Consider the following 21801-nt stretch of genomic DNA (forward strand, 5'->3'; position numbering starts at 1 on the left):
AGGAAGGCTGGTAATAAAAGATAACTCTTTTCCTGCCTTTGGTTCCCTATCCACCACCTGGCCCAACCTCGCATCTGTACTTTGGGGGGTAAAGAAAACTGTCTTCCAGAGCCTTCTCTCTCTCCTCTCTCTAGGACCTGCTAATTCCAGGGTTGCACTGAATCTCTGAGTCTGGGCTTTTTCCTAGAGAGAAGGATGACTTGCCCAAAAAGTGCCACCTTCTCCCACCCCACAGCCAGCAGAAGTAGAGGTCTGGCATTGACAGTCTGGGGTCAAAAAGCTCTATTTTGTTTCTATTACCACAGCTTCAGTCATTGGGAACCATCTCTAGTAGTGCACCGTTTATCTCTTTATTTCCTTTATTGCTTTCATCACAAGAGCAATAAGGCTAAATGGTGGGCCGTGCTGTCCCTCCCTGATGTAGCAAAATATAATTTCAGGTTTTCAGACCTCCGCCACCCTCTTGGACGAAAACGTTCTGCCATTCCGCAGGAGTGTGTTCCTTTGGGTTCCAGGAAGTGTCTACAGTACTTGCCACAACTGTAATTTATCACCTGTGCAGTTAGTTAATTAACTTCAGTCTTTCCTGCTAAACTGTAAGTGCTTTGAGGGCAGGGACTCATACCTTGAGGTGACTTCCAGAGCCAGCTGCTTGCTGTCACCTGCTCCCCCAGTAACTCTGACTCTCCTCCTGGCTCCCCTCCTGCCTCATCCTCCAGCACAGGAGGTTTTCCTACCTCAGGGCCTTTGCACTTGCTCTTTCCATGGCCTGCAAGGGCCTTTCCCCAGATACCAACACAGCAATGCCTATTACCCTTGCCTGCTGTACTTTTTTTTTTTCCTCTTTAGCACTTATCAATATCTGACATATTGTTCTTTTTGCATATTTTCTTGGTTAGGTGTCTGCCCCACTAAACTGTCAGGTCCAAAGTGGGAAGGATTTTTGTCTGTTAAACGGTATGTCCTTAGCATTTAGAAAAGCACCTAGAATGTAGTAGCCCCTTCCTAAATAATCGGATACACGAGTTAATAAATGACCAGCTCGGATGGGTGCTGTGTGCAAAATCTGCTAGCCACTCAAGGGAACTACTGCTTCTGCCCCAACTGGGGCCCCAGGCCAGACACCCAAACACATTAGGGGTCCTTTGGGCATCCCAAGCCATAAGAGGACAGATTAAGGCATAACCTGTGCTTCAGGGACTAAGCTGGCAGTGGCGGCCCCGAGCCATGTGAAGGGCCCCCAGACTGGGATTCAGTAATGACTTGAGCTCCTTCAAACCCTATCCTGAAACTTGGGGAAGTTTATTTCAAAAGTACATTTTCAGCACATTCAGTCTTTTTTGAAGAGAAATGCGTTTTCCCCTGGAATTCCGTATGTTCTCTGCAATCCGTGTCTTAAGTACCAAGGGCGGTTTTTAGGACTGTGTGTGGCTCCTTGAAACGATGGGAAGCTTCCCTTCTTCTGCGTCTGTAGATTCTTCCCTGGAGGCTTTAAACTTCATTGTTGTTCCAATGGCCAGTCCCCTCCGGCTGCCCTCCCTCGGTTATCTAATTTGCTGGGTTTAAAACAAATGTGGCAACTGGAAAACACCCAGGTGCAGAAAGCAGAAATAACCACCTAAAATTAGTCTCTTAAGACAAACAAAGAAAGCAAGATGCCTTCTGCAAAGTGGGAGAAGGGGATATCAACATGGAGGAAATAGGATTTCCGGCTCTCAGAACGTAGGGACCTGCAGTTTGTAATTTGAGAGCGAATACACCTCCTCAGCTCTGCTGTGAAATATAGATGCTCTTCATATTCTCCATTTTTGAGGAATCAAAACTTTCTGTAGGTAAGCATCAGTTTTATCATTAAGATTTTTCAAAAACACAGCAGATTTCCCAAAACATTTATACCATTATTTGTAAACTCATACAAAGACTTATGGGTAATGAATCTTCAGTATGTATGTTATGGATTCGAAATTTGTGCAATATGGTATTTTTTTATTAAGTAAAATGGGCAACAATTCCCAGAACACATTTTACACTGACATTTTAATGACTTTTTTAAATTCCTGAGGTGCTAATTAGACCTTTTAAAAACGCTCTTGATTTTGGCATCTAGTTCTCATTAAAATCATTCTAACAAAAATTCTCCTGAGACAGACACGGGATGTCCTTGTTGCCACCACACCAAACTGCATTAATCAAATCCCTGTGAGGTGGGTTTGGTGTCTGCAGGTAAAAACCTTAGAGCCTTTGGCACTTAATTAGAGTTGACCAAGATACTAAACAATTCTTCAAGTGAAGGCCTCAGCCCAGGGCCAGAAAGCCTCAAATCAGGCTAGCAGGAGAAAAGAAACCCAGGACAGGGCAGGACAGCAGGGGCCATGGACTCACAGTCTGTTAGATAACTGACTTCTCAGTTAGTAATGGGTTTTTACAGCTTCATTAGCTTAAGAAAAGCCTCCTAGCCTGCTTTTCCAAGGAATTCTCCCCACTCCTGGAGTCAACCCAGTAACTTTAGGTCAATTCGGATTCCTTGGATTAAATTCTTTTTAACATACCTTTTCCCCTTCTAATTCCTCAGCTTCCTCCTCCTCTCTGTTCTTTTTCCCAAGAGAGAAAATCACTATGGCGTTTTGGTTTTGTTTGTTTGTTTGAGGGAGGTTTTCTGAGTTTCACTTTTGTTGTTTTTTTTTAACACTAACCAGACATACTAAAGGTAGTCATTTACCAACAACATAAAAAATTGTATTTCTGACTCGATACATGGCAGAAATTCTTTTGTTTTGCTTGTTATTTTAATTAAACTTTATTGGGGTGACAATGGTTAGTAAAGTTACATAGGTTTCAGGTGTACAATTCTGTACTACATCATCTATATGTATCACATTGTGTGTTCACCACCCAGAGTCAGTTCTCCTTCCGTCACCATATATTTAAATGGCAGAAATTCTTCCTGATGGTTTAGTAACTCTCTAAACCCAGAAGAAGTACGTTGTCAAAAAACAACACAACTAGCGTTTGTCTTCTGAACTACGATCGAATGAAAACCGCTGAGAAGTTCCCAAATATGTTTTCCAGGAATGACCTGTTCTTAAAATGTGAAATTCACCGTCCACCCGTGAGGCCTCCTGGACTTGCTTTTCCTTTTTTCTTATCTGAGGTTATGGACCTCGGGAGAGCAGGAGAGGGTTACAAGGTCAAAGTCTTTTCCTCCTTGGAACTTGCTGCTTGCTGGGAGAGGGTTGCCTGGAAAATAGATGCTTTAGAGAAGAGGTTGGGGGTCGGGATTTTAATTCTGTTAGGCGACAGCTGGTTTGAGTTTCTCTCCACTTCTATCTCCTGCTCCCTTCCTCACAAATCCATGGAGAGAAAAGAATTTGTTCGGAAGGAACCAGCAACATAAAAATACACCTTCTGACGGTGGTGCTTGACGTGTGTCATCTTTGTTACAAATTGAACGTTAAGTGCTATAGGCATAGGTTTTGATTTTATAAAATGAACTATATAGGAAATATGACCAGAGCTTTCATCAGAAGGACCTTTGAAAATAGAGGATGCGTGCCTGGAAATTTCTTTTACTAATTTTTTTTTTTTAACTAAAACTTTTAATGGAAATACATATCATAGAGGCTTGTAGGATATCTGGAGCCTGACTGAAAAGAGAAGAATCATGACGGAAATATTAAAACATGCCAAGTGTGTGTTACTTGTTTCTGGATTGGAGACCTTGGCCGTCTCCAAATGAATGTGCCTTCATTTGTGCAACAAATGTTTGTTGGGTTCTGCTCTACTGAGTTCTGTGAGATCTGCTCTTCTACAACTATGCTAGGGACTGGGGACCCAGAGGGAAGAACCAGGGTGCTCAGATGCTAACAGGTGCAAAAAACGTGAACTCGGTCCAATGTAGCATTAGCCCACGGTTACAGCCTCCGCTTCTAAACAGTTTACACATGGTTTGCGATGTCCAAATCAGGTCTGTTCAAATAACAGTATTCTAAAATAAACTCGTAAACCCAGTACTTAAAATGAAGATGTAACAATAATGAAATAAACAAACTAAAAAAGAGTAATAAAGTAAAAAAAAAATTAAAACAATGCATGGTTTGATCGTTTCTATTTAGGTTTTGAGGTCTCCCATGCTTTTTTCCTCTGAGAGACAGAGAGAGAGAGAGAGAGAGAGAGAGAGAGAGAGAGAGAGAGAGAGAGAGAGAGAGAGAGAGAGAGAGAATAAAACTCACATCTCTCAAATCAATGGCAAACCAGTAACAGATTTTTTGTCTGGGCTCGTCGGCACACTGGCCTCAGGCTGTGTTGGTGTGTGGCTCGACAGCAATCAGAGGTCATAATTTCATTGGCAGTTAGCATCAGGTTTAATTTTTCTAGCATGTTCCGTTTACCGAAATGTCTGGTTTCAGTTATGCCGAGGCCTTGACTGAATCAGCTTGGAGCAGCATGATGTCTTCAGGTACCTGAGGTTTATGGGACACATATGCTAATTGTTTTCAATCACTTTCCTTTCTAAACACAAAAATGTGTTTTCTGGAGCCGAATCACAGTAGTCCTTAATGACATTGCTCGTTTCTGATATTATTAAAAGAGGACCTGAAGTAGGTAAAAAAATGTCATTTTAACAAGACTGCCACCTACTGATTGACATAGTTGGAAACCAGTCCAATTAAAGTTGGGGGTGGGGAGTTTGGGGGATTTAAATAGCCATGTGTGGTTTAAAAAAAAAAAAGGAAATGATTTTTGAAAATTGACATGTATCATTTTAATTGCATTTCAGGAATGTGACCAAGTGCATATAGACGATGTCTCTTCAGATGATAATGGCCAGGACCTGAGGTGAGTCCATAGCAACACAAAGTGGTTGTCTCCATTTTATAGTTTAACAGCTCAGCTAATTAAGATGAACTTTGGTTAACTTTGGGCTTCTCTTGCATCTAAATAGCACATATAACTTTGGAACAGATGGCTTTCCTGCTGCGGCCACCAGCGCTAATTTATGCTTGGCAACCGGCGTGCGGGGCGGTGTAGACTGGATGAGAAAGTTGGCTTTCCGCTACAGACGAGTAAAAGAGATCTACAACACTTACAAGAATAATGTCGGAGGCAAGTGACTGTCACCAATAATCACGCTGGGTTAGTTAAGACAGTATCTAGGTGAAATTCTCAAAGTACCAAACACTCTTCTGTCACACTTTTTTGGATATAATAGCCTTTTTTAGGATAGCGTCATCGAACCAGTGATTTATTCTACTGTAATTTAGTGACAAAAATGTTAGCCTAGGGCCAGCAGTCCTGGTTAGATGAGTTTATGCCTGGCCCCCTTATTTACCAGTAGTGGCGTGAGCTGGAGTGAGTCCCTTCACCTCTGTGACCTCCACTTGTCCTTCCATTGCAGTGGGATGAACAACCCTCGGCCAAACGACTTGAGATGGCCCATAAAGCTCCTTCTACCGTGCAGATATTTGTATTAGTTTGGATCTTTTCACTGTGGTTCCAAATGGCTTTCATGCAAGAGGGAATATATTGGCTTAATAATGAAACGTTTGGGGTGGTGTTGGTTTACAGCAGAAGTTCAAATCAGAGGCTCAAATCATACCATTGGGAATCTCTTGCCTAGGAGTTCCTTTGGATAGGAGTCATTCTAGATCACTGCCTCTCAGAAGGTGGCAAAAAGGACCACTGGTAGAGCCAGGTGTATATTTTACCCATTTAGTACCTCCATTGGATGGGAAAATGTCTTTCCCAACAGATTCAGCAAAAATTCCAAGACAGACTTGCACTGGCCAAGCCATGGTCATACGCCTACCCTGGCAGCCAGGAGGGAGGGTCGGCTCTGCCCAAACTACATGGTTAGAGGAGTGGGTACAAGGAGGCTCCCCAAGAAGAAGAGATGCCTTCTTTAACCAGAAAGAGGGATGCTAGGAACGCAAACTCATAAGTGTTTTCCTACAGTACTAAATAAAGATTTATCAAATGAATGCTACTATGTGAAAAGTTACGTGGTGTACTATAAAGCTTGAGGGTGGTAGTAGCAGTAGCATTGGATGTTTATTATTGATAAAGGTGAATAGACATATCGGTAAGGAAATAGTTTGTGCTTTTAAATCCACAGGTCTGCTGGGTCCGGCCAAGAGGGAAGCCTGGCTGCAGCTGAGGGCTGAGATTGAAGCCCTGACAGATTCCTGGCTGACCCTGGCCTTGAAAGCACTCACGCTCATTCATTCCCGGTAAGCTCTCCCCAAGTCACTTTGTGGTGCCTTTGCTGGAAAACGGGCTCTGCTTGTGCTCATTCATTTTCGAGATTTATTTTTCAACAGTCTTTTTTTTTTCTTTCTCTCTGTTCTCATAGGACGAATTGTGTGAATATTTTAGTAACAACTACTCAGCTTATCCCGGCATTGGCGAAAGTCCTGCTCTATGGATTAGGAATTGTATTTCCAATAGAAAATATTTACAGTGCAACAAAAATAGGTGAGCTGCTTTTGTTTTGTTCTGATTTGTTTTACAATCGACTCTTCTCCTTCAGGCTGGTAAAAATGAAAGGCAGTAAATGAGGCATTGTTTCAGAATGCTGAGTGTCAGAAAAACTAGAATAATTAAACTAATTTTATTGTTAAAATTGGCTCTAGACATGAAGAGAAATATAAATCACAATCCACATAGTTTTAATCAGAAAATGTCACTACTGGCTAACATTATACATTTTAGTGGTAGTCAATTTAGGATCAATTCTGGATTATCTTATTTTTCTTTTGGGCAACATCAACAAAAATATCTTACAAGCTAAAACAAATAATAGTATAGAGATGTAAAAGTAGAAATTAAAACTGTAATCACAGCTTTCTTTAAATTATTGCTGGAACTATTTTTTGTTCATTTTATTTTAATTCAAAATGCATAAACATTTGAGTTTCCATTTTTGTTATGGGGATACAAGAAAAGATTAAATTTTTGCAAGAAGGAAACATAGTTGGAGAAAGAACACCAATGTGAAATTTAGTTAGAATATAAACCAAGACAGAATAAAAGTGGGATAAAAAAAGAAGGCACAACACTTGTTCTTGGAGAATTCACTATCTAACAGGGGAAGCAGACATCTAAATAAATCGAACATGATAATAGAGAAGTATATAAAAGAGCATTTATCAAGTATTTATTAGATACCCAGAACTATAGTAGGCATTCTGCATACCAAAATTGGTCTCACAACCTTGCCATATTACAAATGAGGAAACTGAAGCTTAGAGACTTAACTGTTCAAGTTAATATCTAACAAAGATAAGGGACAAACTAGGTATGTCTGATTCCAAGGTCCAGACACCTTTCCACATGCTTGGGGTGGGAAGTGGTCCTACCACTAAGTGCCTGAATGAGCACACCATTGAAAAAGTGGAAGCATTCACGCCCACCCAGGAGAAGGCTGAGGTCAAGTGTCAGTGAAAGCCAAAGGGGAGAAATGACATCCTAGCTGGGTATAGAAGGATAAATACGAGTTTACCAGGTCGACAGGCTAGTGAGAACGAAGGGACAGAGAAATTAAAACCATGTTCCCTTCTGAGGGACTTTTGAGTGGCTCTTCAGTGTTCATGGAAAGCTGAAGCTGAAAAGGTAGACCTGGGTCTAGTCATACATGGCCTTGTATGTCACCCTAATGAGATGTTATTTTACTGAGTCCTGAGGAAGGGAGGAGTATCCTGGTAGGTGGGAAGAAGGTTGTTTTTAGCTGCTCAACTCTAAAGAAGAAGGGGCAGAAATGGATTCTCTGTAGGTCTAACTCTCCACTTTTATACTTCTTCAAAGAACTTACTAAATCGTTGCTAACAAATTGCTTATACAATTATTTGTTCATAGTCTGACTTCCTTATGAGACCATAATATCCTTGATAGTTGAGTCTGTCTTCGCGCTGATCACTGTAGCTATAGTGCCCAGTACATTGTAGGTGCTCAGTGTTTGTTGAATGAAATATATGAATAATGGTAGTTTATTCTGAAGAAGGCTGCCACTAAGGTTTCTTTAGGCAACTGGGTCAGTGGTGACACTATTAACTGGTGGGGAAATCAGGGTTGATTGGGAAGACAAAGGTTTGATCTTACCAGTGTTGAGTTTGAGGAGCCTATGGGATAGTCCGATAGCCCTGTGAAGTTGGAAATAGTTGGAATTTGAGAATGACTGATGACACCTGAGAAGGGCCAAGAACAGAATGCCAGGGAATTTTTATAAAAAGAAAGGAATCTACCAAATAGAATAGAGTTCCTGGTAGCCTGAGAAAGCCAGAATTTTCAAATGTTCTCCTATCCCATAAAAATACCAGTCAGTTTGCATTAAGTCAGGTGTTTACCCTCTCTGTATCAGTGAAGAGGAATCATACTGTGCTTTGTAAACAGGGATCCAAGGTAAAGGTTTATCAGTGCAAATTCAGAACAAATTCAGAAAGTCAGAACAAATTCCAAAGAGGACTATAGGACAGAAGGAAAGAACAGGCAGTGTATTATGTCACACACATTGAACTTTAATCCCAAATAATTTGAAAATGTGAGGGTGACAGGAAATTACAATAACAATCAAGTAAATATTTTTAATGAGAATTTTGTTTGTAATATTGGACTTTTATTCTTTTTCAGCACAGAATAAAAATTAGAATTCAAAATACGTGGTGGTATAGAAATTATCTCAAATCCAGCAGTAGGATACTTGTCAATGATATTTTTAATAAGCAAAGTTAAGATTAAAACCCCTACAGTTAGTGCTAATTTTGCCATAAAATGGTCAATGCAGAAAACCCAGGAATTTTCCTTGTAGACAAAATAGCAAAGTCTTGGGAGCAAATGACTGGTATCTTATGTAGCCAAGCTATGACGTCCTTTCAACAAAAATGGGTTTATCAGAATGAAAACTTCAGATAAGACCTCAAATTAGCTTCTGAAATTCAGCTTTAGTTTTTAAATCTTTATTGTGAGAAATGTCTACATGACCCCAAATTCACAATGAAGCCTATAGGAGATGGTATACAGGTGGGAATTGTTTTGTCCATCACTTCACCTTTACAAAACATTAAGTTTACCTTCCCATTTTCCAGGAAAAGGAAACTTTGCAAAAACACGTTAACATGTCCCTCTAAGGAGGGAAAATGTTTCATGACATCCAAGTTTTGGGTTGTATGTTTTTGCAGTGAAAACTATACTTTGTATTTGTTCCTTAAAGTGATTTAATATTTCACAGTTTAGTGGGCAACTAAAGAAGCATTGAAATTACATCCTTTGAATAAGGCTGGCCCTATTTCATTTGGTCAGATGCAAAGTAGAGATTTTAGTGCAAAATACAAATATAAAGCAGACATTTGTTTAAGCAAACAAGCAATTTGTTCGCGTGTATATCTGATCCTTATTTGAAAGAGATGCAGTCCTCGCTCAGCCATTCACATTTGAAAACTATAAACTGCCCCATTGTCCATTAAAATGACCCTATTGGCAGCCCAGGACCTGGAACAGCAGTTTCTTCTCTAAGAAGCAACAATGGCTGCATTAACAGCGGGGATGTGCTGAGAGTGTAGCCAAGTCATGACATGGGAAAGAATAGATAGATAAAGGTATTCTGTTACCTGCACCCACTTTTCCTCTAGGAAAGTGCTTTACTGAACATTAGAAGCCTGGGTACGGCAAGCATGACCTCCTGTAGGGCCCCAAGTTACCCGACATTTATTTCAGAAACAGGTTTACAAGAATATTTCAGGTCAACACAGTAGGCTTGGAAGTGGTCTTGAATCCGAAGAGAATCCCAGCCTGAAAATGAAGGGATGATAAACTCATTCCAGTGTGTGGTTTCTCCATTGTTTTCCATGCTTCTCAACAGTCTTTGAATCAGACATCATTTTCAGAGTTTGATAGATCAGGAAACATTTTTAAAATATGTTGTAGAATCACATGCCTTTGTTTAACCTCAGCTTGTAGGAAAAAGTGTGACTGCAAAGCAGTACTTTTTCCCTCCAAGCTGCGGTTTAATAAGCAAATCCTTGGGAAAAGAGTACTAAAATGGTCAGTTTCCAAGAAAATGGGACACCTGGGTAACTGACTTACAATTTTAAGGTATTGTGCTCTTCCACATGCCACCCAGATGGCATGCAAAAGTACCCTCCTAGTCACACAAGTAGGTGAGCGTTGAATTACAAGTACGAGAAAAGTATTTCATATGACCAAAGTCCAGCGCTGTAGCACTGGGGTACCCCATCTTGACATTTGTTGTCATTTATTTTTGTTCATTAGGAAAAGAAAGCTGTTTTGAGAGGATAATTCAAAGGTTTGGAAGAAAAGTGGTGTACGTCGTTATAGGCGATGGTGTGGAAGAAGAACAAGGAGCAAAAAAGGTGAGTGTTCCAGGCGGCGTGTCCTGTGCCATTTCATTCCCCCGAGTCCTCCAGATCCCCAGAGCGGGATCATTCCCACAAGTTCTGTGTCTCTGAAACACATTATTATGCATGTGTCCAGAACCCGTAAGCACCGAAAAAGGGCAGTGTAGACTTAAATACAGAGTGATCTTTAGGACGAGGGGTGGACGCAAGCCCAGGGGTCATGGATGGTTGGTTTTCATGGAGTGTAGTAGACTTTGGTTTGCTGTTCGGGAGCAGACAAGAAGGCTTAGTGCTGTGGCCATCAGCCAGAACAGAGATACCACGTGTGCTGCGCTCATGCCACTTTCTGCACCCACGGCAGACATGGCCAGGTTATTAAAACCGTGTGTTACCTGAGCCGGATGCCACCTCAAAACCCTCCACACGTCACTCCAGAAAGGCGCTGCCAGTGGGCCCGAGTTGGCCTGCAGGATTCTTTGCTGAGCCTTCTTTTATCAGAACATGAGGTCGCCGCCTTGCCTCTCCTGAGAGACTCGGAAAGGGAGAAGGGAGCGACCCAACGAGAGGTCGCTAGTCTCTCATCCTTTTTATTCTTCTGCATCCTTTCAAGTGTCATTCCATCATTTCCCTTAGCAAAAGCTTTCTCATTCATGTACTTTATAGCGTTTTTAAAAGGGGAAAAGATGAGGGAACCACATTCCGGAGGCTGGCACTCAGGGTTTTCGCAGTCTAGTAATAGCCTACGTTTCCCATCTTTTCCACACTCGCTCCTTACTTTGGGGTCACGTTGGTCTGCTGACCTTCCTTTGGCTGCTCCCAGCACTTCTTCCCTGCGATTGCCTCCGCTGGGAATGATCTTTATATCCCGGTGCCCGACTGTCATCTTACTTTTCAAATTCCAGTTCATGCACCAGCTTTTCTGTTTCCCGTTTGTAAGAGTTCATTTGAAGGAGCATGCATTTTTATATACTTTCATTGGAGAAGTTGTTGTAAATAGCTTGGATTCTTGAGCCGGACCCGCCGCTTACCAGTTCTGTGACTTTGAACAAATTACTTACCTTTTTCTCGTTCCTTATCTGTAAGTGGGGATAATGCTAGCACCTCGCTCATTGGGCTATTTTAAGGATTAGCTTTAGTTAAGATATGTAAAATCCATAAAACAGAGCCTGACACATATCAAATGTGCAGTCAATTATTTGTATTCGTGCCTGTTTTCAGCAGGAAAGTGTGAGCTGGGTAGGGATATTTTTTTGCTTTGGTTTGTTGTTTGACACTGTCTTCAAAGTATTTTACAACTCCCTAACTCATGACACAGTCATACTCTATAAATATTTTATGAGATTAATCAACAGTTTTCCCTTCCCTTACCCACACACTCATGGAAATTACTGTGTATTTCCATAAAAGATGCAACAATTCAGTTTTTCTGGAATATTCTAGCATGTACCAGAAGTAGCACAAAAAGTCACCAGAATAAATGCAGCATTAAGCAGGACACGTGGTCAGCCTTGTTATAGAGTCTAAAGCTGACATCATTCCCCTTCAGTGCCTCTGAATTCCAATAAAAACATAGAAGCTGACCCCAGTCCTTTAAATAATAGATTTTTCCCTTATACTCTTACATCCACAGTGTGCCCAGGATTATATGCTCCCCAAGTGTGATCGCCACTGGTGGGCACCCACGCACACTTCAGATCCAGTAGACCTTGATGCTCAGCAGAATTTGTCATTTAAGGACTAGTTCTGACATTCCAACTTCACCAATGGCCAACCACCGTCGTCATTAGGTATATATGCTAGCCCTTTGGGCTGTCTTCACAAGATGAAATCTTTCCCAGACTACATGTAGAATACCCAAAACTCGACCCTGGAAAGTTGGGAGTTGGCCTTCCAGACTGGACCTTCTCTCTCCAGTATTCACCAGAAAGTTTTCGTTTCAGGAGAAGATTGCCAAAACGGAGCCTTTCAGTTTGTGGTAGGCAGAAGGATGCTTAGGAAAGTGGTGACTTAAAATGCAAGGAACACATGCAATTCTTTGGGCCCCTCCAAGGTTTCTGTGGGTGCATCCCTTCCTAAACCTGTCTGAGCAGTATGTCCTTAGGTGCTTGGTTGGCATGGGTGAACACAACACAGAAAAAGTAAAGGAATTCGTGGTCTGAGGTTAGAATGAAAGCAGTCATAGAACTAAGAGTAGTTGCGCTCTTTGAAGAACAGGTAAAATTGTTCCCACTATTTATCTTTGTGTGTTGTTTTTACTTGGGGCACACACACCCTACACCAAAAAGAAGTAGGCAGCTGCCGGCAAAGGACATCCTGTCTGAATTTCTTCACTGAGTACTCCTAGCTTCAACTTTTTGTTTTGATTTCCTGGGATGTGTATGGGATAAGATTCAAGTAGTATCTATTACGAACAAACTCCTTGCCCCTTGAAACCTACCAGTGTGGGAACTCGGACAAAACTGTGACCGGGAGCTAAACGACTGTGTATGTGTGAATGTAAAGTGTACAGATTTATCCAAAGGTTCAGATTCCTAAACAATCTCACAAAAGATTTAGATGTCATCAAATCATCCAGAGTGACAAGCTGGCCATTTCTTATGTTCTTTCTAGCCGTCTTTTTAGGTTAACTAGTATTTAAAAATTGCAGTACTTTTGTGCATAATTAAAGGGACAAAGACCTAATGAGTCACAATAGATAATGAATATCTTTAAAGTGGAGTTCCACACAAAGGTGGAGAATATTGACTATTTAACTTAGGGAAAAGACTAAAATTCATCAGTATCCCAGTTTAAAAATTACATATAAAAATTCAAGCTAAAGAAATAAATAGATGCTTATCCATGCTATAAGTGCATTAATAATCATTATGGTAAGGAACAAGAATTACTATCAATTATAAAGCCCTTGATATGTCCCAGATCCTCTATTAGGTACTTCCTACTCATTATCTCATTAAAACCTCACAGTAAATCAATGAGGAAGGAATCCTTAGGCCCAATTTACAGATGAGAAAAAAGAGGCACAGGAAGGTAAATAATGTGGACAAGTTCACACAGTTAGAAAGTGTGGTCAAACTAGTCTGTAAGCCAATTATGTCTGTGAGAGTTAGCACAAAATTCGTTCAAATTATAAATGGTATTTGCACATCTTAAATATGATTTACAAAAAGGAATTTTCATGCTTTTTAAAGTATTAAAGTGTGCAATATTCATGTCTTTCCTTTTAAGAAGTAGACATAGCTGTTTAGTATCCCCTGTCCTCTCATTTTATATTTATGATTAAAATTTTAAAAATAGAACATTATATCTGATACATAATTTATAGTTCATGAGCATTTTAGATTATTAAATAAAATTAATAGTGAGCCAGTGAAATTCTGCCAGCTTGAGCATGAAAATATTTTTCAAAATCAAAACATTTTGCATTGCTTCTAAAAACTGATTTTAACCATTTAGCTTGTCTCTCTTAATTTCCTATGTCCTTGTAAAAATCTAGTACAACACTCTTTTCCCTGTGAAGACGTTTTTCATCTCCCTAAATAATGTTCTTTTGCTAAAGGTATGTAGCTGTTGTTATTTTTCCAATCCCAGAAATGAAAACCAGTGACTATTCTGCCAGTTGCCTGTTTTGTTCTGGACAACTGAAGTCTGGTTTGTCATCTTATTCTTTTTGCCAATATAGTTCCCAGGATTTTCCTCAGCAATTTCATCTAATTCTATAATTTTTATCATTAAAAAACACCCCTTCAGAGAGAAAATGTTAGAAATACCTTTGTTTATTTAAAAGAAGAACATTATTCCATAAAGATCTCTTGCAAGAGTCTTCTGTGAGCACCTCTGTTCCTAGAAAGACGAGAGAGAGATAAGGGAAGCCATCTATCTATGGATGTCTTTCTTTGACATGTGTCTTTTGTTGTCAAAATCTGCTATGCCTTTTTTTTTAACCATAAAATTCTTTGTTTCCCTGTACAACATACCTTGAGGGAAAATAATTAGGCATATGATTTTTTTTTAATCAAAATGTTAAGTAATGGTCTCCTGCACACTGAAAACAGTTTTCATTTCTAGAATACCACTGGCCTTGTTTTTTATAGCTCCACAACTAAACTTATTTACTTCTCAGGGAACTCCTTAAAATAAATCTCTTGTGAATAATACCGGGGGGTGGGGGGGAAATGGCAAGCAACTGTGATTCTAAATAATGACAAAGGCTTCACCAAAAAATGTCCATTTTAAATGTCCTACAAAACTTGCTAAAATCCGAGGTGAAGCTGAGGATCTAATGCTTGATTCTAAGCTTATTCAGGAGACAAATAAGGTGCTTTTGTAAAAAAGGTAACATATTTAATGCAATTTTTTGCTTTCAGTTTTATTTCAATGAGACGGGGATCACTAATACTGAGTATAGTGGATTTTATTATTTTAAAACCATTACTTTCATTGAGTACTTAGGGAATGAGCACATAGTCCTGTATACCGGGGTTTTTTTTATTGCAGTGACTTTTTCTTTTTGTTTTCTTCAGACACCCACCAGGGGAATTGCTGGGTCATATGGTAGTTCTATTTTAGGTTTTTGAGGAACCTCCATACTGGTTTTTTTTTATTTTTTTTTTATTTTTTATTATTAGTTTCAGGTATACAAAAACAACATAATGATTAGACATTTACACCCCTCACAAAGTGATAATCACCCCCAAAATCTACGACCCCTCTGGCATTGTACATAGCTGTTACAATACCATTGACTATATTCCCTATGCTGTACTTTACATCCGTGACTGTATATACAGAGGGTGCCAAAAAACTGTACACACATTTTAAGAAAGGAAAAAAACTATTAAAATTGTAATACTCAATATATACCGATAACAAAAGATGAATACAAGTCACGTTTGACTTCTGCAATTACTAGAGGTGCTCAAAGTGGTTACCATCAGAATAATTTTAATACTTATTTTTCCTTTCTTAAAATGTGTACACATTTTTGTCACCCTGTGTGTGTGTGTAAATATATTTTTATATATTTAAATATATATATTTAATTATAGTTGACATTCAATATTATTCTACCTCAGCTTTAGCTGTATAGCATAGTGACCAGGCATCTATGGAAAACAGTATGGAGTTTCCTCAAAAAACTAAAAATAGAACTATCTTATGACCTAGAAATTTCACTCCTGGGTATTTATCCAAAGAAATCCAAAACACTAATTCAAAAAAGTAAACGCACCCGTATGTTTATTTCAGTGCTATTCACAATAGCCAAGATATGGAAACAACCAAAATGCCCATCAATAGACGACTGGATAAAGAAACTGTGGTACATTTATACAATGGAGTATTACTTGGCCATAAAAAAAGAAGGAAATCTTACCATTTGCAACATGGATGGGCCTAGAGAATATTATGCTAAGTGAAATAAGTCAGACTGAGAAAGACAAATACTATATGACCTCACTTTACATGTGGAATCTAAAGAACAATAAAAAAGCAAAAAAAATAGAAATAAACTCAGAGACATAGAGAAAAAACTGACGGTTCCTCCATACTGTTTTCCATAGTGGCTGCACCAGTTTGTAATCCCACCAACAATGCACATCCTCGCCAACGCTTGTTGTTTGGCTATTATCAAAAAGACAACGAATAACTAATCTGACAGGTGTGACATGATACCTTATTCTGGTTTTGATTTGCATTTCCCTAGTGACGAGTGACATTGATCATCTTTTCGCATGTCTGTTGGCCATCTATATGTCTTCTTGGAAAACTGTCTATTCAGGTCCTCTGCCCATTTTTAATCAGATTGCTTGGGTTTGTTTGTTTGTTTTTTCCCCCCTGATGTTGAGTTATGTAAGTTCTTTATATATTTTGGATATTAACTCCTGGTCAGATAAATCATTTGTGAATATATTCTCTCTTTCAGTGGGTTGTCATTTTGTTTTGTTGATGGTTACCTTCCCTGTGCATAAGCTTTCTAGTATGTTTTCTTCTAGGAGTAGTATGGTTTCTGGTCTTACATTTAATTCTTAAATCCATTTTGAGTTTATTTTTGTATATGGGGTAAGAAAGTGGCCCAGTTCCATTTTTTTGAATGTAGCTGTCCAGTTTTCCCAACATTTATTGAAGAGATGTCTTTTCCCCATTGTATGTTCTAGCTTCCTCTATTGTAAATTAATTGACCATGCAATAATGGATTTATTTCTGGGCTGTCTATTCTGTTCCATTAATTTATGTGTCTGTTTTTATGCCAGTACCATACTGTTTCAATACTATAACCTTGTAGTATATTTTGGTATCAGGCAGTGTGATACCGCCACCTCTGTTCTTTCTCAAGAATGCTTTGGCTACTCAGGATCTTTGGTGGTTCCATATAAATTTTAGGATTATTTGTTCTAGTTCTATGAAAAAATGTCATTGGTATTTTAATAGGGATTGTATTGAATCCGTAGATTGCTTTGAGCAGTATGGACATTGAAATGATGTTAATTCTTCCAATCCGTGAGCACAGTATGTCCTTCAATTTGTTTGTCATCTTCAGTTTCTTTCATTAGTGGCTTACAGTTTTCAGAATACAAGTCTTTCATCTCCTTGGCTAAATTTATTCCTAGATATGTTTTTTCATGTAATCGTAAATGGAACTGTTTTCTTGATTTCTATTTCTAATAGTTTGTTTTAATGTTTAGAAATGCAACAGATTTCTGTATATTAATTTTGTATCCTGTGACTTTACTGAATTCATTTATTAGTTCTAATAGTTGTTTGTAGAGTCAAGTTTTCAATATGTAGTATCATGTCATCTAAACAGTTTTACTTCCTCTTTCCAATTTGGTGTCATTTATCTTTTTTTTCTCTGATTGCTGTGGCTAGGACTTCCAATACTATGTTGAATAAAAGTGGCAAGAGTGGGCATCTTTGTCTTGTTCCTGATCCCTTTATTATGCTTTGGTATGTTCCCTCTATACCCAGTTTGTTGAGAGTTTTTAATCATAAATGGATGTTGAATTTTCTCAAATGCTTTTTTTTGTTTCATCTATTGAGGTGATCATATGATTTTTATCCTTTATTTTGTTGATGTGGTGTATCGTATTGATTTGTGGATACTGAGTCATCCTTGCATCCCTGCAAGAAATCCCACCTGATCATGGTGTATGAGCCTTTTAACATATCAAGTTTAGTTTGCTAATATTTTGTAGAGAATTTTTGCATCTATGGTCATCAGGGATATTGGTTTGTAATTTTCTTGCTTTGTAGTGTCTGGTTTTGGTATCAGAGTAATACTGGCCTCATAGAATGAGTTTGGAAGAGTTCCTCCCTCTTTAATTTTTTGGAATAGTTTGAGAAGGATAGGTATTAATTAATTCTTCTTTAAGTGTTTCGTAGAATTTTCCTTTGAAGCCATCTGGTCCTGGACTTTTGTTTGTTGGGAGTTTTTGTTTACTGATAATAGGTCTGTTCAGATTTTCTATTTCTACATAATTCATCTTGGTAAGTTGTATGTTCCTAGGATTTATCCATTTCTTCCACATTGTCCACTTTGTTGGTATATAATTGTTTATAGTATTCTCTTATGATCCTTTGTATTTCTGTGGTGTCTATTGTAACTTCTCTTTTATTTGAGCTTTCTTCCTTGATGAGTCTGGGTAATGTTTTATTAATTTTGTTTATTACTTCAAAGAACCAGCTTTTAGTTGTGATATTTTTACGTTTTTTTTTTTTCCTCTGTTTCATTTATTTCCACTCTGATTTTTATTTCTTTCCATCTACTAACTTTGGCTTTTGTTTGTTTTCTTTTTCCAGTTCCATTAGATATACGGTTTGTTTTGTTTGAGATTTTTCTTCTTTCTTGAGGTAGGCCTGTATCACTATAAACTTACCCTTAGAACTGCTTCTGCTGAATCCCATAGACTTTAGACCATTGTGTTTCTATTTTCATTTATCTTGAGGTAATTTTAAAATTTTTCTCTTTGATTTCTTCATTGAACATTGATTGTTTAGTATGTGTTGTTTAGCCTCCCATGTTTGTGTTTGTCCAGTTTTCTTCTTATAATTGATTTCTAGTTTCCTGCTGTTGTGGTCGGAAATATGTTTGATATGACTTCAGTCTTCTTAAATTTATGTTTGAAACTTGTTTTGTGGCCTAACATGTGATTTATCCTGAAGAATGTTCCATGTGTACTTGAAAAGAATGTATTCTGTTTTGGATGGAGTGTTCTGTATCTCTTCAGTCCATCTTTTTTGGTAATGTGTCATTTAAGGCCACTGTCTTCTTGTTGAGTTTCTGTGGGAATGATCTAGCCATTGATGAAAGTGGGATGTCACAGACCCCTACTGTTACTGCAATACTGTCAGTCTCACCCTTATGTCAGTATTTATGGATGTACTTAGGTGCTTCTATGTTGGGTGTATAGATGTCTAGAAGTGTTATATCGTCTTCTTCGATTGATCCCTTTATCATTATGTAATGCCCTTTGTCTCGTTACAGTCTTTGTTTTAAATTTTGTTTGCTAGAAGTATTGCTTTCCCAGCTTTCTTTTTGTTTCCATTTGCACTCTATATATTATTTCCTTCCCTTTACTTTCCGTCTGTGTGTCTTTCAATATGAAATGAGTCTCTTGTAGGCAGCATATGTACGGGTCTGTGTCTTCTGATTGGAGCATGTAGTCCATTTTTAAAATCCATCCTATGTCTTTTGATTGGAGCATTTAGTCCATTTATATGTAAAGCAATTATTGATAGGTATGTACTTACTTCTACTTTCTTAATTTTTTTTTTCTGTGCCTGTCTTCTCTTGTGATTTAATGTTTCTTTAATGCTTTCTTTTTATTTTTTTTGTATCTATTGTAGATTTTTGGTTTGTGGTCACCATGAGATTTATAGATAACAATCTATGTACATAACAGTCCATTTTAAGTTGATGGTCACTTAAGTTTGAACACATTCAAAAAGCACTACATATTTACTCCCTTCCCTTCCCTCACATTTTATGTTTTTAATGTCATATTTTACATTGTGGGTGTATATCCCATAACAAGTACTGTTGCTATATATGGTTTTACCACTTTTGTCTTGTAACCTTCATACTAGCTTTATAAGTGATTGATCTAGTATTATGTTTGCCTTTACTAGTGAGATTTAATTTCTTATTTCTAGTTTTGGCCTTTTGTTTTCTGCTTAAAGAAGTTTCTTTAACATTTCCTATAATGCTATTTCAGTGGTGAAAAGCTTTTAGTTTTATTTGAGAAACTATCTCTCCTTCAATTCTGAATTATAACCTTGCCAGGTACAGTATTCTTTTATGCAGATTTTCCCCATCATCAGTTTGAATAAATCATGCCACTCTCTTCCTGCAATTTCTGCTGAAAACTCAGCTCATAATTTCATGGGTGTTCTCTTGTACATAACTAGTCGTTCTCTCTTGCAGCTTTTAAGGTTTTTCTTTTAGTTTTATTTGAGAAATTACTATCACTGATTATAGTGAATTTTATTATTCTAAAGCCATTATATTCATTTAGTACTTAAGTTTACTATACTATATATGCCAGGTCTTGAATCAGATTTTCTTCTATGCTTAAAAAACTCACTTAGGCCTAGAGAAGAAGCAGATATACAAATAAAAAAAAGAGCAATGCTGTGTAAGGAGTTTCATGCTGAGTTCTTAAAATAATCTATCTCCTGAGATCTCTTTATTTACAATTTTGGAAGTATTTGTACTTCCATATGCAAATTTTCTAGATAATGTATGCATAGGAAAGCATAGATATCTTCATTTTTTTACACAAATGGTAACTATACACTTTTTTTTCACTTAACATCACTTAACAGGACATCCTGGCAGTTATTCCACATCAGTACATGTGTGTCTAGCTCTTTTAAATGGTTGTATCAGTAATGCATTATGTGGATGTGCTATAATTTAACGAGTCCCCTCGGGCTGAACATTTAGGTGGTTTCCAGCATTTACTATTATAAACAGGTCGGCAGTAAATGGTCTGTATGTGGTTTGTTCATGGGCAAGTGTTATCTAAATTTCTAGAAATGCGATACGGAGCCAAAGGTTGTGTGCTCTTATGTTTTTGAAACATTTTACTAATAGATTTTTAATAATTCAGCATCATTTCCCTTACATGCGAGTGTCCATGCACCCAGCTTTGGGTGGTGTTGGTTTTATGTATAACCAGAAGGGATAAATGCCAAATGTCAGATGAGGAGGAAAAGTGACATGGAAAGCTGACCTAAGGGAATTTGGAAAGTTGAATGTATGGGCAGGAGGATCAGAAAGAATGTGTCATCATTTCCCCACGATTCAGGGGATATTTTTGTTCTAATGACCCCCAACATGTGCTCCTTCCCAAGGTGTAGGCCTTGGTACCTACTTCTCTCACGAGATACCTAATCTTGATGAACGATTCATACACACATCATAATTGCACCTATCATTTCTGTTAATGTTCTGGTGAGCTGTGTTTTTATTCCCAGGGCTCTAGTTGCCTGATGGAATATCTCCATGCAGAGATGGAATATCCCAGGTCATCCCATGTCAATACCAGCAAATGCTTTCCGCTTTCACAAACCAGTTCACCCATTCACATTTGCTTTGCTGTTCTCTACCTCCAAACCATCACCAAGTCACATGACTTCTCTCTCCACAAAGTCTCCTATCCTTTGCACCCACTCCCTTTCCACTGTCCTTCTGCCTAGTTTTTCTGCTGCCACCTCCAACCCATCCTTCCCTAAGTGCCGCACTAAATTGCTTAACGTTCCTCCTTCCTAGCTAGATATTTCAAAAGCGTCTACCTGGGAACATCTCCTTCTATTAGTCTTTATCACGAACACCCCCTTCTAGCCCCAGCACCTCCACACTAAATGCTCTGTGCATTCCACCTGTAAGCCTTGTCACATACCATCTCCTGACTGGGAGTCCCGGCCCTTTCCCTTATACCTAAACACAACTTCTTCAGCCATTCATCTGCCGATGAACACTCCGGGAGTTCCTGTGTCTTGGGGATTTTAAATGCTGCTAAGAGCATAAGGGTGCAGATATCTGTTCCACATACTATTTTCATTTCCTTTGGATATATACCCCGAAGTGGAATTGTTGGATCATATGTTAGTTTTATTTTTAATTTTTTGAGGAACGTCCATTGGCTGCACCAATTTATATTTCCATCAGGAGTACATAAGCGTTCCTTTTCTCCACATCCTCACCAGCATTTGTTATCTCCTGTCTTTCTGATGACAGCCATTCTAACAGGCATGAGGTGACAGGCAACTCATTGTGGCTTTGATTTGCATTTCCCTGATGAAGAGTGTTGTCCAGCATAGCTGCTGGCCGTCTGTATGTCTTCCTTGGGAAAAAATGACTATTCAGGTCCTCTGCCCATTTTGTAATTGGATTGTTTGTTGTTTTGCTTTCAAGTCCTATGAGTTCCTTATATATTTTGGCTATTAACCCCTT

General features: G+C 38.5%; 1 protein-coding gene across 12 annotated transcripts in view; it reads left to right on the forward strand.

Annotated features, from left to right (window-relative positions):
• The window catches only part of EYA1 (EYA transcriptional coactivator and phosphatase 1), a 303123-nt gene that overhangs the window by 274408 nt on the left and 6914 nt on the right, over positions 1-21801 (forward strand). For all 12 annotated transcript variants that reach the window (XM_033126640.1, XM_033126638.1, XM_033126639.1 and 9 more), the window contains 5 exons: positions 4778-4836; positions 4943-5103; positions 6113-6227; positions 6350-6471; positions 10261-10361. In XM_033126640.1, the coding sequence (XP_032982531.1) occupies positions 4778-4836; positions 4943-5103; positions 6113-6227; positions 6350-6471; positions 10261-10361 (558 nt within the window). The remainder of the gene's footprint in view (positions 1-4777; positions 4837-4942; positions 5104-6112; positions 6228-6349; positions 6472-10260; positions 10362-21801) is intronic.

Source organism: Rhinolophus ferrumequinum, chromosome 14, assembly GCF_004115265.2.
Source record: "Rhinolophus ferrumequinum isolate MPI-CBG mRhiFer1 chromosome 14, mRhiFer1_v1.p, whole genome shotgun sequence".
In the NCBI taxonomy this organism is placed as follows: Eukaryota; Metazoa; Chordata; class Mammalia; order Chiroptera; family Rhinolophidae; genus Rhinolophus; species Rhinolophus ferrumequinum.